Source organism: Nicotiana tomentosiformis, chromosome 2 (assembly GCF_000390325.3).
Source record: "Nicotiana tomentosiformis chromosome 2, ASM39032v3, whole genome shotgun sequence".
NCBI lineage: Eukaryota > Viridiplantae > Streptophyta > Magnoliopsida > Solanales > Solanaceae > Nicotiana > Nicotiana tomentosiformis.
Genome location: NC_090813.1, coordinates 179,070,481 through 179,083,466, shown reverse-complemented (window position 1 = coordinate 179,083,466; position 12,986 = coordinate 179,070,481). Strand labels below are relative to the sequence as shown.

At 38.3% G+C, this 12,986-nt stretch overlaps 1 protein-coding gene across 1 annotated transcript; it reads left to right on the top strand.

The window, feature by feature from the left end:
- Positions 1 to 1,595: 1,595 nt before the first annotated feature.
- On the top strand, positions 1,596 to 2,477 carry LOC138906174 (uncharacterized). The gene is made up of 2 exons (XM_070194700.1): positions 1,596 to 1,671; positions 1,810 to 2,477. The coding sequence occupies exons 1-2, from the start codon at positions 1,596 to 1,598 to the stop codon at positions 2,475 to 2,477; spliced, it is 744 nt and encodes a 247-aa protein (XP_070050801.1).
- The last annotated feature ends 10,509 nt before the right edge of the window (positions 2,478 to 12,986 follow it).

Here is a 12,986-nt window from a genome sequence, read left to right as displayed (position 1 = left end):
GGGATTCAAAATCTTTGTAAGATTCATAGTTTCAATTCCCACTAGCTACAATTTTTTTAATTTTTTTTAACCCCATTCGTGAAAATCCTACCTTCGCCACTGGCCACTAGTAGTGTAACTTACCTATTTTCGAGGATATCATAAGTACTCAAGTGTTCGACTATAAAATTTTCTTGGAAATTGGTGGTTTTGCTTTGATGTATGTTCGACTCTAAAATTTTCTTAGAATTATAACAGCATTGTATGTGAAGTAACAGATGTTCGTGTATATACAGAAAAATGAATGCTAGGTTAGTCGGGGGTAAGATGTAACCTGCCTCAAGCCTTATTACAGAGCATCAAGCATGAAAATACAAGAGGAGTGAATTGTATGTCTGCTAAAAATTTAGTCGACTACAGTATTGTAACGACTCATTCAGTCGCTTTAACCTTTACCATTTCGTTCGGTGGTTTAAGGTCTTGAATAGTTTCATATTATGCATTATGACTTGTGTGTATGACCGGTTTGACACCGGAATGGTGTTTTGATGATTTCAATAGTTTCGTATGGTGATTTTGGACTTAGGCGTATGTCCGGATTTGGATTTGAAGGTCCGTAGGTTGATTTGATACTTTTTGGCGAAATTTGGAAAGTTGACGGTTTGGAAGGTTGAGAGGTTTGACCGGGAGTTGACTTTGTTGATATCGGGTTTGGGTTGTATTTCTGGGAGTTGATATAGTTTTGTTATGAAATTTGGGACTTGCATGCAAAATTTGAGGTCATTTCAAGTTGGTTTAATATGGTTTGACACGAGTTTTGGAAGTTCAAAGTTCAAAGTTCATTTAAGTTTGATTTAAGATGCAATTCGTAATTTTAATGTTATTATACGTGATTTGAGGCCTCGAGTGAGTTCGTATTATGATTTGGGACTTGTTGGTATGTTCGGACGGGGTCCCGAGGAGCCCTGATGAACTTCGGACGAGTTTCAGATCATTTCCATATTGTTAGGCAGACTTGGTTCTGGTGTTTCACATTTGCGCATGTTGGAGCACAGATGCGAATTCGCTTCTGCGTGATTTTGTGTCACTTCTGCGAGATTTTGCATGGTCAGGTCTTCCACTTCTACGGGTAGGGGACCATAGGTGCGGGGTCATATCTGCGGATGGTGGATCGCAGATGCAGGTTTGAGGCTCAGGGTGAGTGTCCGATTCTGCAGATGTTTTTGTCCTTCTGCACTGCCGTAGATGCGAGTTCCGGTGCATAATACGGGGTAAGTTAATATTGCAGATGTGAGCATTTGCTCGCAAATACGAGCTCGTAGGGGCGTGTTTGGGTCCGCAAATGCGGAACCCCCGGGCAGAAGCTTTATATATAGAGGGTTTGATTATTTTATCACATTTTGAGCTAGATAGCTCGATTTTGGGCGATTTTTGAGGGGATTTTTACGATTTGGATTGGGTTAGTATTTTTGAAGAGCACAGATGTGAAATGGACACATTCAATGGGAATCACTACAACTTGGATATTGACTTGATTTCTCTTGTCCTTATTCCACACCTTGAAGCGTCCATAAGGTATAAAATTAAACAGTGCATTACATCAGTCCACCAGGAATATGGCCATACCATTACCAAAAGAAAGGCATTTCTCTCGGGGCAAACGTGCGTTTGAAATTTTTTATGGTAACTGGGGTAAGTCATTTGCAGCTCTACCCAAGTACATGGCCGCACTGCAACACTTTAACCCCGAGACAATTGTTGAATGGAAGCTTGAGCGGAGTCCGGGAAAATCAGAATATATATTCAATTATGTGTTCTGGGCATAACCAGCAATTGATGGTTTTTCATATTGTGGGCCGGTAATATCCATAGACGACACTCATGTCTATGGAAAGTATAATATCAAGCTGTTGATAGTCATTGCAGTAGATGCTAATGGACAAATATTTCCTCTAGCTTTTGCTATTTGTACCAATGAAAGCCAAGAGACGTGGACGTTGTTTTTGAACCATTTGAAAGAGCACGTTGCCAAACAGCATTCCGGCATTTGTCTAATATCTGATCGGCATGGTGGTATCTTAAGTTCTGTAGAGAACTTGCCTGCATGGCAAGAACCTTATGCCAACTACCGTTACTGTGTGAGGCACTTTAAGGCCAATTTTCAGAAGACACATCCCAACAAGGATCTGCATGATTTGATGTGGATAGCAGCAACAGAGCACCAAGTGCATAAATTTCGGAGGCACATGGAATCTATGAGGCAGGAAGACGAGAGAGCCTATCATTGGTTGATGCGACATGAGCTTCACAAGTGGACTTTGCATGCGGATGGTGGAAGAAGATGGGGAATTCTGACTACAAACGTGTTAGAGTCTTTCAATAGGTTATTGAAGTCGGCAAGAGGATTGCATGTCACTGCCATGGTGCGGATGTCGTTCAAGCAGATGGCGGAGAGGTTTGTTGAAAGGATTGCAGGCTTGCAGCTGCAACGCCATTGATGGAAAGGGGTGTTAAATTTATGCCACTGCTGATGAAGAGATTTGAGAAATGCAGGCGGCGAGCACATTGGCATTCATTTTTGCAGTATGATCACGACATAAATGTTTTTGAAGTTCGCACCGCTATCCACTAAAATTGGGAGAATAATGTACATACCATAAATGAATCTAGAAGGTTATGCTCTTGTGGGAAATGGTCCATCTACCACATGCCGTGCTCACATGCCATCAGGTGCTTTCAACATACAGGTTTAGGTCCAACCAACTACGTTGATAAATAATATAGTGTTGCTGCTTACTTAAACACCTATAGTGGACAGTTGCAGCCAGTGGGTGCTGAGCATTATTGGCTGCCGGAACCATTTAAAATGGTGTGTAACAAGGACTATTTGCGTCGAATATAGGTGCAGAAGAGAAAGCGTATACGGAACCAAATGGATGTTAGCGATACTGTTTATGCGCGCAAATATGGTATATGCTCGCAAACAGGACACGACCGTCGAAAATGTCCTTCGGCTGGTTTGGGTAGCGGTGGTAATCAAGCTCGTGGTGGGTGTTCTTCTAATATGACCAACTATCAATGAGTTTATGTTGTAATAAGTAGCTATTTTATTTATGTTGCAAGATGTATCAAATAAAATTATGTTTCCATTGTTGTTAAATCTTATTGATATTTAACATTTTCCAGTTGAGTAAATTAATGCATTTCTCCCTCCCATTCATGTAATCAAAAATAGTATTGGATTAAAAACGGAAAAATATGTGAATATATTTGATAAATATAGTTGATAAATATAGTTCAAAAATAATTGAGTTAAAGGTAAAGTTTTGATAAATATGTAAATACACATAGCGCGGTTAAATACTATGTTATGTGAATATATATAGCGCGGTTAAATACTACGTTATGTGTATTGTCTTATCGAACTGAAAAGTTGCCCGTCTGAGAAAAAATTGTTTTGTATCCGAAAGAATCTTTAACACGTAAAGCATAGCGCGGTTAAATACTACGTTATGTGAATATATATAGTGCGGTTAAATACTACGTTATGTGTGTTGCCTTGCCTATAAATAACAGGCGCATTCTAGTTATTTTTTGCGCTTAACAATAACCAATAGCAAAACTTTCCATAAAAGCAAGGTTTATTTTTTACGCTTTAACAAATGTCTGAACGCCTTTATGTACCAAGGTGCCAGTGTGGCAAACAATGTATGATGAATGACTGTTGGGATGATGGTGAAGTTGGACGCCACTACTGGATGTATGTGAATAAGTTTTATAGGGTTCCCGACGAAACTTTTTTCAATTTTGAGGTATGGATTGATGAACCCTGTAAGCAGGAATGCTACAAACGATCTTTGCAGTATCTTCATGATTTGACCTTAAAACAGTGTGAATATAAAAAAGAATATAAACGAGTGAAGGAGAAACTGAAAGAGGCAGAATTAGAAAAAAATAAAATGGAAGAGAAATTTAAGTGGTTGGAACAGAGAATAATGGGCGGCAGTGACTAAACAATGACATGTATGTGTTGAGTGTGCTACTTTATCTTTATGTTTCCCGTGTCATGTATTTTTATTAGTTGTACTGAATTTAAATTATGTTAAGTTGCTATGTTTTTGTGTTTGTGTTGAAGTATTAAAATAAAGAAGGAACGGAAAAATAAAAACATAATGCGCATATTATGTAAACATAAAAAATTATTGTTATTATTTACATAAATTAATATTTACATAAAATAGAAAAAAAAAAGAATCAATGTGTCCCACAGCCTGTGTGCTTCAATGCAACCGCTGGTTTGAGGCGCATCCCATCCCGCCCAGCTACGCTATCAAGATCACCCTCATCACGGCGCCTCTTTATAGCAGGATGCGCTGCAGTATGATTATCAGTGGTGCTGGCAGGATCGGTAGAAGGGGTCTTCGGTCCAGTAGAAACCTACAGAAGAATAAGTCAGCTCAGTATAGAAAAGTATATATTAAGTCACAACAATTTAAATTGTCTTACCATGGTCTCGTCGGGCTCCTGAATATAATCATCCGTCGTATCCATGTCAGCATCGCACAAATGGGCCTTCGTGATGGGCGGGGATGAAGCCTTAATAAGAAAATTAATAAAGTTATGGAAAATAAATGAGGAAAAAAAATAAATTTAAATTTAATACTAATAAAAACATACTTATGCCTGTGATGATGAGCCATAACTCAGTCGGCGCCCACTATCCAAATCTTGGGCCGGCCGATCCTCAGCAGCGGTCGATGAGCCTGGGAAGTATGCTTCCCAATCCTCTCCGGTAAGGTCCGTGCCCGTGATCAATAATGGACCTGACGGGGTCACCTGCGAAGTCCCTAGAATGAGATGCATCCCAAGGCTATATGACGGCATGCTGGTGGAATACTCGTCTGGCTCATGTAGGTCACCCAGCAAATCAGCATCAATATCATCAACAGGGGCCTCAACGCCCCCTTGCTGGGGACCACATCCTCGCCGCCCACCACGACCCCGTGCGGCAGCTCTGCCTCGTGGGGCACCCCCACCTCGAGGGGCACCTCTGCCTCGTAGGAAACCCCTACCTCATGCGAAACCCCTACCTCGGTGGTACTGCTCTGGCGCCACATAAGCAGGGTCATGTCCCAAGCGCTGATCCTCTCGAGCTTGTTGCAGTGTCCGGGCAGCCACCTCTGCAACCTGCCGGCCGTAATCGTGCAAAGCGGCCGCTCCCTCGCCGGCATGCTGCTGCATATACAGTCCCATTTGGTAGACTATATGTAAGCCAATAGCCTACACAACGTATAAAATATAAACTACAGAACACTAAGTTACAGTTATATATTTAATAATAACAAAAAACATACCAGGGCCTCGTGCCGCCCGGCATATGGAATGTACCGATCGCCAGCTTGATGAATGGAATTCCCAACAAAAAGTCGGGTAACGCGGCGGTACCAGGGCATATAGAGCTGAATAGTCTCCGTCTGGATCTGTGAGGGGGGGGGAGGGTGGAATCAGGTCAGCTCGCCGGTCCCAAGTATGGACCTGCGCCTCTAGCCATGCTACATATGCGTCGTCCGCCCTAGAACGATCATCCCGCTGATAATGTGTGGCCTCCCATGTAGGCCCCCTCGGTATATACTGCGGACGGCCAAACTGGCGAAGTACCCGCTCTGTGGCATGATGCTCCACAATATCGAGGTACATCAGCGGGACCAAAATGCTCCAAATCAGTCGGTCGGCCGAGCAATAATCGGGCAGGTCACCTATCAAGTCGTTGTTGTATGGCATCCAGATGAACTATCAAATAACAACAGAAAATGTGAGTATGCGCAACACATGTGAAGCTATACCAAGTAAGTTTAGGTACACATTTACCTGTGCGCCCTCCAGCATATCCAACACATCCCTGCAAAGGGGAGATTATGCCGAGCCTCGTAATCTCATACATATCCATGCCGGAGAACCCACCTCCTAGTTAGAGGGAGAAATAGAGGTGGTACATCCGGAGGTAATGGTGGTAGAGGTGGCTGCAACTGCAGGAACCGCTCCCAGGCCAAAACCTAACATATAAAGTTGACGTAAACGTTTAAGATAAATTTTGACTAGATAGAATTGGAAGGAATGAACAGAGTATTCGAATATGTTGTCACCTGTAGAAGCGGTAAAAATCCACATACGTCATGCTGGGTGCCCATGCTCGCCCGGCACAGATGCCTGTACAAGTAGGTGAGAACAGCAACACCCCAGCTGTACTGGGGTAAATCATCTAGCAGCTGAAGATGATGAAAAAATCACAAGCTAACTAGGTTCCCCGAAGTGTTCGGCAACAAGACCTCTTCAAACAAAAGGAGCAACAGCAACCTCGTATACCGGTGAATATGCAGATCATTTGTCTCCCCGGTGATGTCGGGGTGCAATATCTCCAAATAGTGTCGAATAGCTGTCAAACTCATGCGACTGGCCCCTGAGTGTGCAGTCTCATCCTGTGGCCTGAAACCAGTGAGCTGCTGCAGCATGTCCAAATACTGCCCACGCGTCATCTCTCTCATGGCCTGAGGCAGTGCAACAGGCAGTCCATCAACAGGTATCCCATATAAAACCTCCACGTCCTGCAGCGTGATGGTGGCCTCGCCAATGGGCAGGTGGAAAGTGTGCGTCTCCGGTCGCCACCGCTCTATCAGGGTCGTGATCAAAGACCAGTCGAGTTGCAGCCGCGCGATCTCCAAAATCCTGTAGAAGCCCGTATCCCGCAGGCGCTGGACTACACGGGGATGGAGATCTTTATCCTTCATAAAATCCCACATGTCGTCCACTCTCCTGGCGCGGAGAGTCTGGACTAGTAACTCTCCCTCCCATACGTAGGCAGACCTATGATCGCGCTGTAACACTAATACGGAGACAGGTCCGGATGCATAGACGGCACGTCCATGTCGTCTACTGTAAATTAAACAACATTAATTGTATGTTTGATCTGTAAATTAAATAATTATTTTTTATAATTATACAATATTTAATTGGACAGAGTATATATCTATGGGTTCCAGGCTCGATATTTGATGCCCAGTAGCACCAAGCTATCCTGAATTCTTGTATGTGTTAATTTTATTATTTTCATAATTTTTTATGTTTGATCTGTAAATTAAATAATTATTTTTTATAATTATATAATATTTAATTGGACAGAGTATATACCTATGGGTTTCAGACTCGATATTTGAGACCACTAGTACCAAGTTATCCTGTATTCTTATGTGTGTCAATTTTAATATTTTCATAATTTTGTATGTTTGTTTTGTAAATTAAATAATTAATTTTTATCATATTTAATTAGACAGAGTATATACTTATGGGTTCCAGACTCGATATTTGAGGCCCAGTAGCACCAAGCTATCCTGAATTCTTATGTGTGTCAATTTTAATATTTTTATAATTTTGTATGTTTGTTTTATAAATTAAATAATGAATTTTTATAAATTGGACAGAGTTTGTGTTTGATCTATCAGTATAAAAGATACTTAAACTACAGGGATTCTACGCTAAAAGGCTCTACATTTTACTACGGTAAAAGGGCACTAGTTTTTAAGCAAATAAATAATCTAAACTAGATAAAAACAACAAATACATTTTAATCACAAAACAAACACAAAACACTAATATCTTAGTCCGGATAAAAATAACATACTAGTTTAATTGGAAAAAAAATACAAAACAACATGAAAACACATTCAAAACAACTAATATGCATTATTATACGAGTTTCGACATAAACTAAATCGGAATACCTCGATTTATATTTTTTCGGAAAGTCGATGAATTGAAAATTTGAGTCCGAAACGAGGAAACCACAACAATAGAAGGCTTGGCTAGGATGTGGGACCTACAATCTTATCTTTTTGTGTGACGGATGGGGTCCACTACAATTATTTTAGAAGAAATTTTGGGGGGGGGGAGGGGGGGAGGGGGAGGGTTGATTCAGAATTTTGAGGGGGGAGGGAGTCGTCTGGTTCGAATGTGGGGAAGAAGGAGAAGGACCGTTTATTTATCTATATATAGCACGGTATATAACTGCGCTATACATATATAGCGCGGTTATATACCACGCTATGCATAACTGTCTTATCAGCCATGTATAGCGCGGTTTACAGTGACGTTATATATATATATATATATATATATATATATATATATATATATAACGCCCTTTAAAAGAGCGTTATATATAAAAATGTCACTCTTTTTTTTAAACACACATTTTCGTCATGCTTGTTAAAAAAAACCACAAATGATTTCTGAACTCGTAAAAGTTGTAGAGAAGTTTGGTTTCACCAACTTGGATTTCGATGGGATATATGGCAATTGATGTCATTTCAGGAAATGTCACTACAAGCAGATATTACTAGAGGCTGCTTGTTGATATTAGTTTCAAGAAAAATCGAATTTGTGGGTGGAAAATTGTTTGGACACAATACCACTTCTTGCGGAAACAGTCACGGAAAAAGAAAAGGAAGGGAAAAAAAATGATCGTCTGTTGAAATATTTCATCACTGATTTAGAAGAATTATTGGTCATCATTGTGGTGGCTTGTTTTGGGGTGTCCGACAATTTAAATTTGTTGAGTTTGGATTTAAATCGACAAAGTTCAAATCGACAACAATTTCTGTATACAAAACTTGGTCCTATAATGGTACTCCTGTTGAGAAAAGTAAGATTGAAAAGTTCAATTCTTAGAAAATAGAAATTGGAATCGTAGATACTGCCAAGTGTCAACCATTAATTAAATGGTGTCATTGGGTCATTCACATGAATTCTAGTATATTCATTCTGATGTGAAATTAAAGAAACAAGCCTAAAGAGGTCTTGAAACCGAAAGGGTATTTGGAGGCAGAGAATCTTTTTGTTGCGGAATTGCCGTACAACAGTGGCTAAGTAGAGTTGTATTGCGTTTTGGCAAAGAAGAAACTGGCAAAAATGGGTTCTACTTCTTTACTCAACTAATTCTTTAAATCTGCCCAATGTGATTTCTTAAATTTAGTTTCAATAAATGTTAGGGTAGATTGATCTCAAAGTATATTTTTTTTGCATGCTATAAAATTAATTAATTGGTATATAATTTGGTAGCACATATAATTATGTGAGTGATAATTTTCAAGGTTGTAAGATATGAATTAAACTTACATTTTTACTTGAAAATTATTTTTGGATCATAAAGATACTATTTTATATGTATATTATTTTGGAGTGAATACAGATATACATATGTTAGTTTGATAAGAACAATATATCAAACTGTTGAAATGTTAAGGGGTTGTAATGGTTTAGTTAGAAAACCATTTGGAAAGAGAATTAAAATTCTCATGATTTATTATACCCGTTATGGAGAATAAAATTTTCGTGATTTTCTACTCCTGTTTCGAGATCAAAATCTGTGTGATTTTTTATTCATTCGTTGAGATTAAAGTCTTCGTGACTTTCTACTCATTTGTTGAAAATTAAAGTCTAAGTGACTTTATACTCGTTTTGGAGATTAAAATCTTAGTGATTTTCTACTCCAATTTATTACTCGGTTTGAAGATTAAAAATTCCACCGCTTACTAAATCTAGTTGGGTCAGATATTATTCGGTTTGAAGATTAAAAACTTCATCGTTTATTAATTCTGGCTCTGTCGTGATACAAACAACAGTTCATGTGGTTGGCTCTACAACGTAATAGGGGCGGTTAATGTGAATCTTCTTTCGAAGAAATATGTTTGAAATATGGCATTATTCATCTAACAATAGCCCCTGAGTCACCACAATCTAATGAAATTATGGAAAGAAAGATGAATGCTTTGTTGATAAGTTCTGGTTCACTCCAAAACTTGTGAGGAAACTATTATTGCAGCTAACCGAATACTCATTCGAGTTCTCCATAGCAAAACACAATCTATTTTATATGAAAAATGGAAAGAAAGAAAGCCCAACTTGAAATATTTCTAAGTGCTGGGGTATTTGAGTTAAGTGCAAGTTCCTAAACCCAAAAGGATAAAAATTAGATCGAAAATCGTTGATTGCGTTTTCATAAGATATGCAACAAATAATAAGACATATCGTTTTCTAATTTATAAATCAGAAAATTCCGACATTCATATTAATACGGTAATCGAATCAGATAGTGTTGAATTCTTGAGAATATTTATTCGAATAAAAAGGAATATGAGACGTCTAGTAAAATATCTAAGCGATCTCAGGAATAAGCAAAGGAAAATGAGCCTCAAACGTTCAAAGAAGCAATGTCTTCCTCGGAAGCACAGTATTGGAAAGAGGCAGTCAATAGTGAGATAGAATCCATATTAAGTAATCATACTTGGGAATTGGTTGATCTTCCTCTAGGAAATAACCTTTGGGTTCTAAGTGGATTTTTAAAAGGAAAATGAAAGTTGATGGTATTATTGACAATTATAAGGCAAGATTAGTTGTATATGAGTTTAGACAACGAGAAGGTCTTGATTACTTTGACACATATATACTCGCCGGCGACAAGGATTACATCTATCCGGGTGTTAATAGCGTTAGCCGCCATGTATGGCCTTCAAATCCATAAGATGGATGTGAAGACAGCCGTCTTAAATGGAGATTTGGAGGAAGAAATTTATATGGAACAACCTGAAGGGTTTGTAGTTCCAAAAAAAGAAAAGAAGGCATTTCGACTTGTTAAATCACTTTACGGACTAAAACAAGTACCAAAACAATGGCATGCGAAATTTGACGAAACAATGTTATCAAATAATTTCAAGATCAATGAGTGTGACAAATGTATTTACATTAAGAATACTCTAAATCATATAGTCATTGTTTGTTTATATATGGATGATATGTTGATAGAAAAAGGCACATGAAACATGTGAAATGTGGGGGTCTTTAATTTATGCATAACAAAAGCTAATGTTAGACGTGATGTCTATATTATTTAGAAGAACTAGATTATATGATTCTTCGAACCCCACGAATCCTTAATGGATATTGATATGGTAGTCGGTGAATTCATTACTTATTTAGTCTTAGTGATGACTAGTGATGAAACTACAAATTCGAAAGTTGTTTACGTGTCTTTCCAGAATGGATGTATTCTTTCTTGAACATTTATAATGTTTAGCTCTTTTATGAAAGGGTGAAGGTTGTGACTATTCATGAAAGATGTGTTTATACGTTTATAGACATGATCGTTCATGAACGAATGTATTACCACGTTGGTCTATAATGAGGTGAACCAACCGATGAACATGACCAAAATCCATCGCAAGTTAGATTTATTTCATGAATAAACGTGCTATAATTTGCATATCATCTAGACAGTATGAATAAATATCATACAAATGCTTGAAAATGGCGGAGTGATTGCAAAATATGTTTTATATTAAAAGGTTGTGGCCATAACTGATGCCAATCATTCCGGCTATTTTTATAATATACTATTGCTATATTAAGTGTAGTCAATAATCTGATATGCAATTGAAAGTCGAGACGTATTAGTCTACGACATAAGGAAGTTAGCATTGAACTGTCATGACAATAAAATGAGTTTACGTATATTTAAAATATATCCATGACTATGCATTGCACTATAATCAGTATCATGTGGTTATTGAGAGGTATATTGATGCAAATTGGATCACCGGATCAACCTAAACTAAATCCATAAGTGGATATAGTTTTACAATTAGTGGAGGAGCGGTGTCATTGAAATCATCCAAACAAACATGCATTACCGCTCTGCAATGGAGGCTGAGTTTATAGCCTTAGACTAGGCTGGTGAAGAAGCTGAATTGCTCCGAAATTTCTTGAAGAAATTGCATCTTAGCCCAAAATTTTGGCACCTATATGCAAATATTGCAATGGTCAAGAGGCAATAGAAAGTGCTTGGAGAATTATGTATAACGGAAAATCTTGTCATATACGACGAAAACATAAAACCGTTATGCAACCACTCTCTAGGGGAATTATCATAATTGACTATGTGAAGTCAAGCGATAATGTGTCGGATCCACTTATAAAAGGCCTAACTAGAGAGGTAGTTAAAAGATCATCGAGGGGAATGAGACTATGGACTAGGACAAGTCATTGTAGCGGCAACTCTACCTAGAAGACTGGAGATCCCAAGATCTAGGTTCAAGGAGCTCAAACAAAGTCATTAATGACGGTTCAACATTGTCAATAAAATTTTTTTTTTGGTCCATTCTCGTGATGAGACAATGTTCAGTACCAAGGATAAAGTGTTAAGGCTTTTTAATAATTTTTAAATTTGGTACGGGGTATATCAAATAGTGTATCTACAGGATAACACGTTTAGAAATCATCTATGTAAGTGTGAAGTGTAAGCCGCTTCAAAGAGAATTTTGCAGGCCAATTCTCTATGCACTTATAAAACCAAGCGGTGTTCATGGCTGAAACGAACACAACAATGAGAACCAAAGACGGTTAAGGGTTGATTGTGTGACTTATGGTTGTCTAGGTATACATCAAAGCTCGACAGTTCAAAAATATCAAATCTACCGAATAACCGAGTATATCCGACATAAGCTCACTACAGAAAGTTCAAAGGGAAACATACTTATCCAGATGCGATTAATCCTTACTTGCGAATCACATAATATTTTGCATGTTTTTTAAACATATTTTGATTCTCCATTCATGTGGAGGATTGTTAGGTTTCGTGAATGGGAAATCGAAGAGGCACCTTTTGAATTGCACCTGTTCATCTCACCCTTTCATTGTCTATAAATTTAGAGGCTTAGCCTCATTTTTTATACATGAAAAATCTGAAAACTTCTCCCCTCTTTTCTACATTGTTGCATTATTTTTTTAAATAAACAAAGTGTCAGGTGTGATTTGCTCTGTTTGTTGAGTTCACTGAAATTCTAAAATTTCGATTGTCAGTATTACAGAATAGTTTTTCTGTTCTATCCCGAGAGGAAGTAATCCATAACTTTGGGCAACAGTGAGAGAACTAAATTCTTAAGGACACACAAATAACTTGT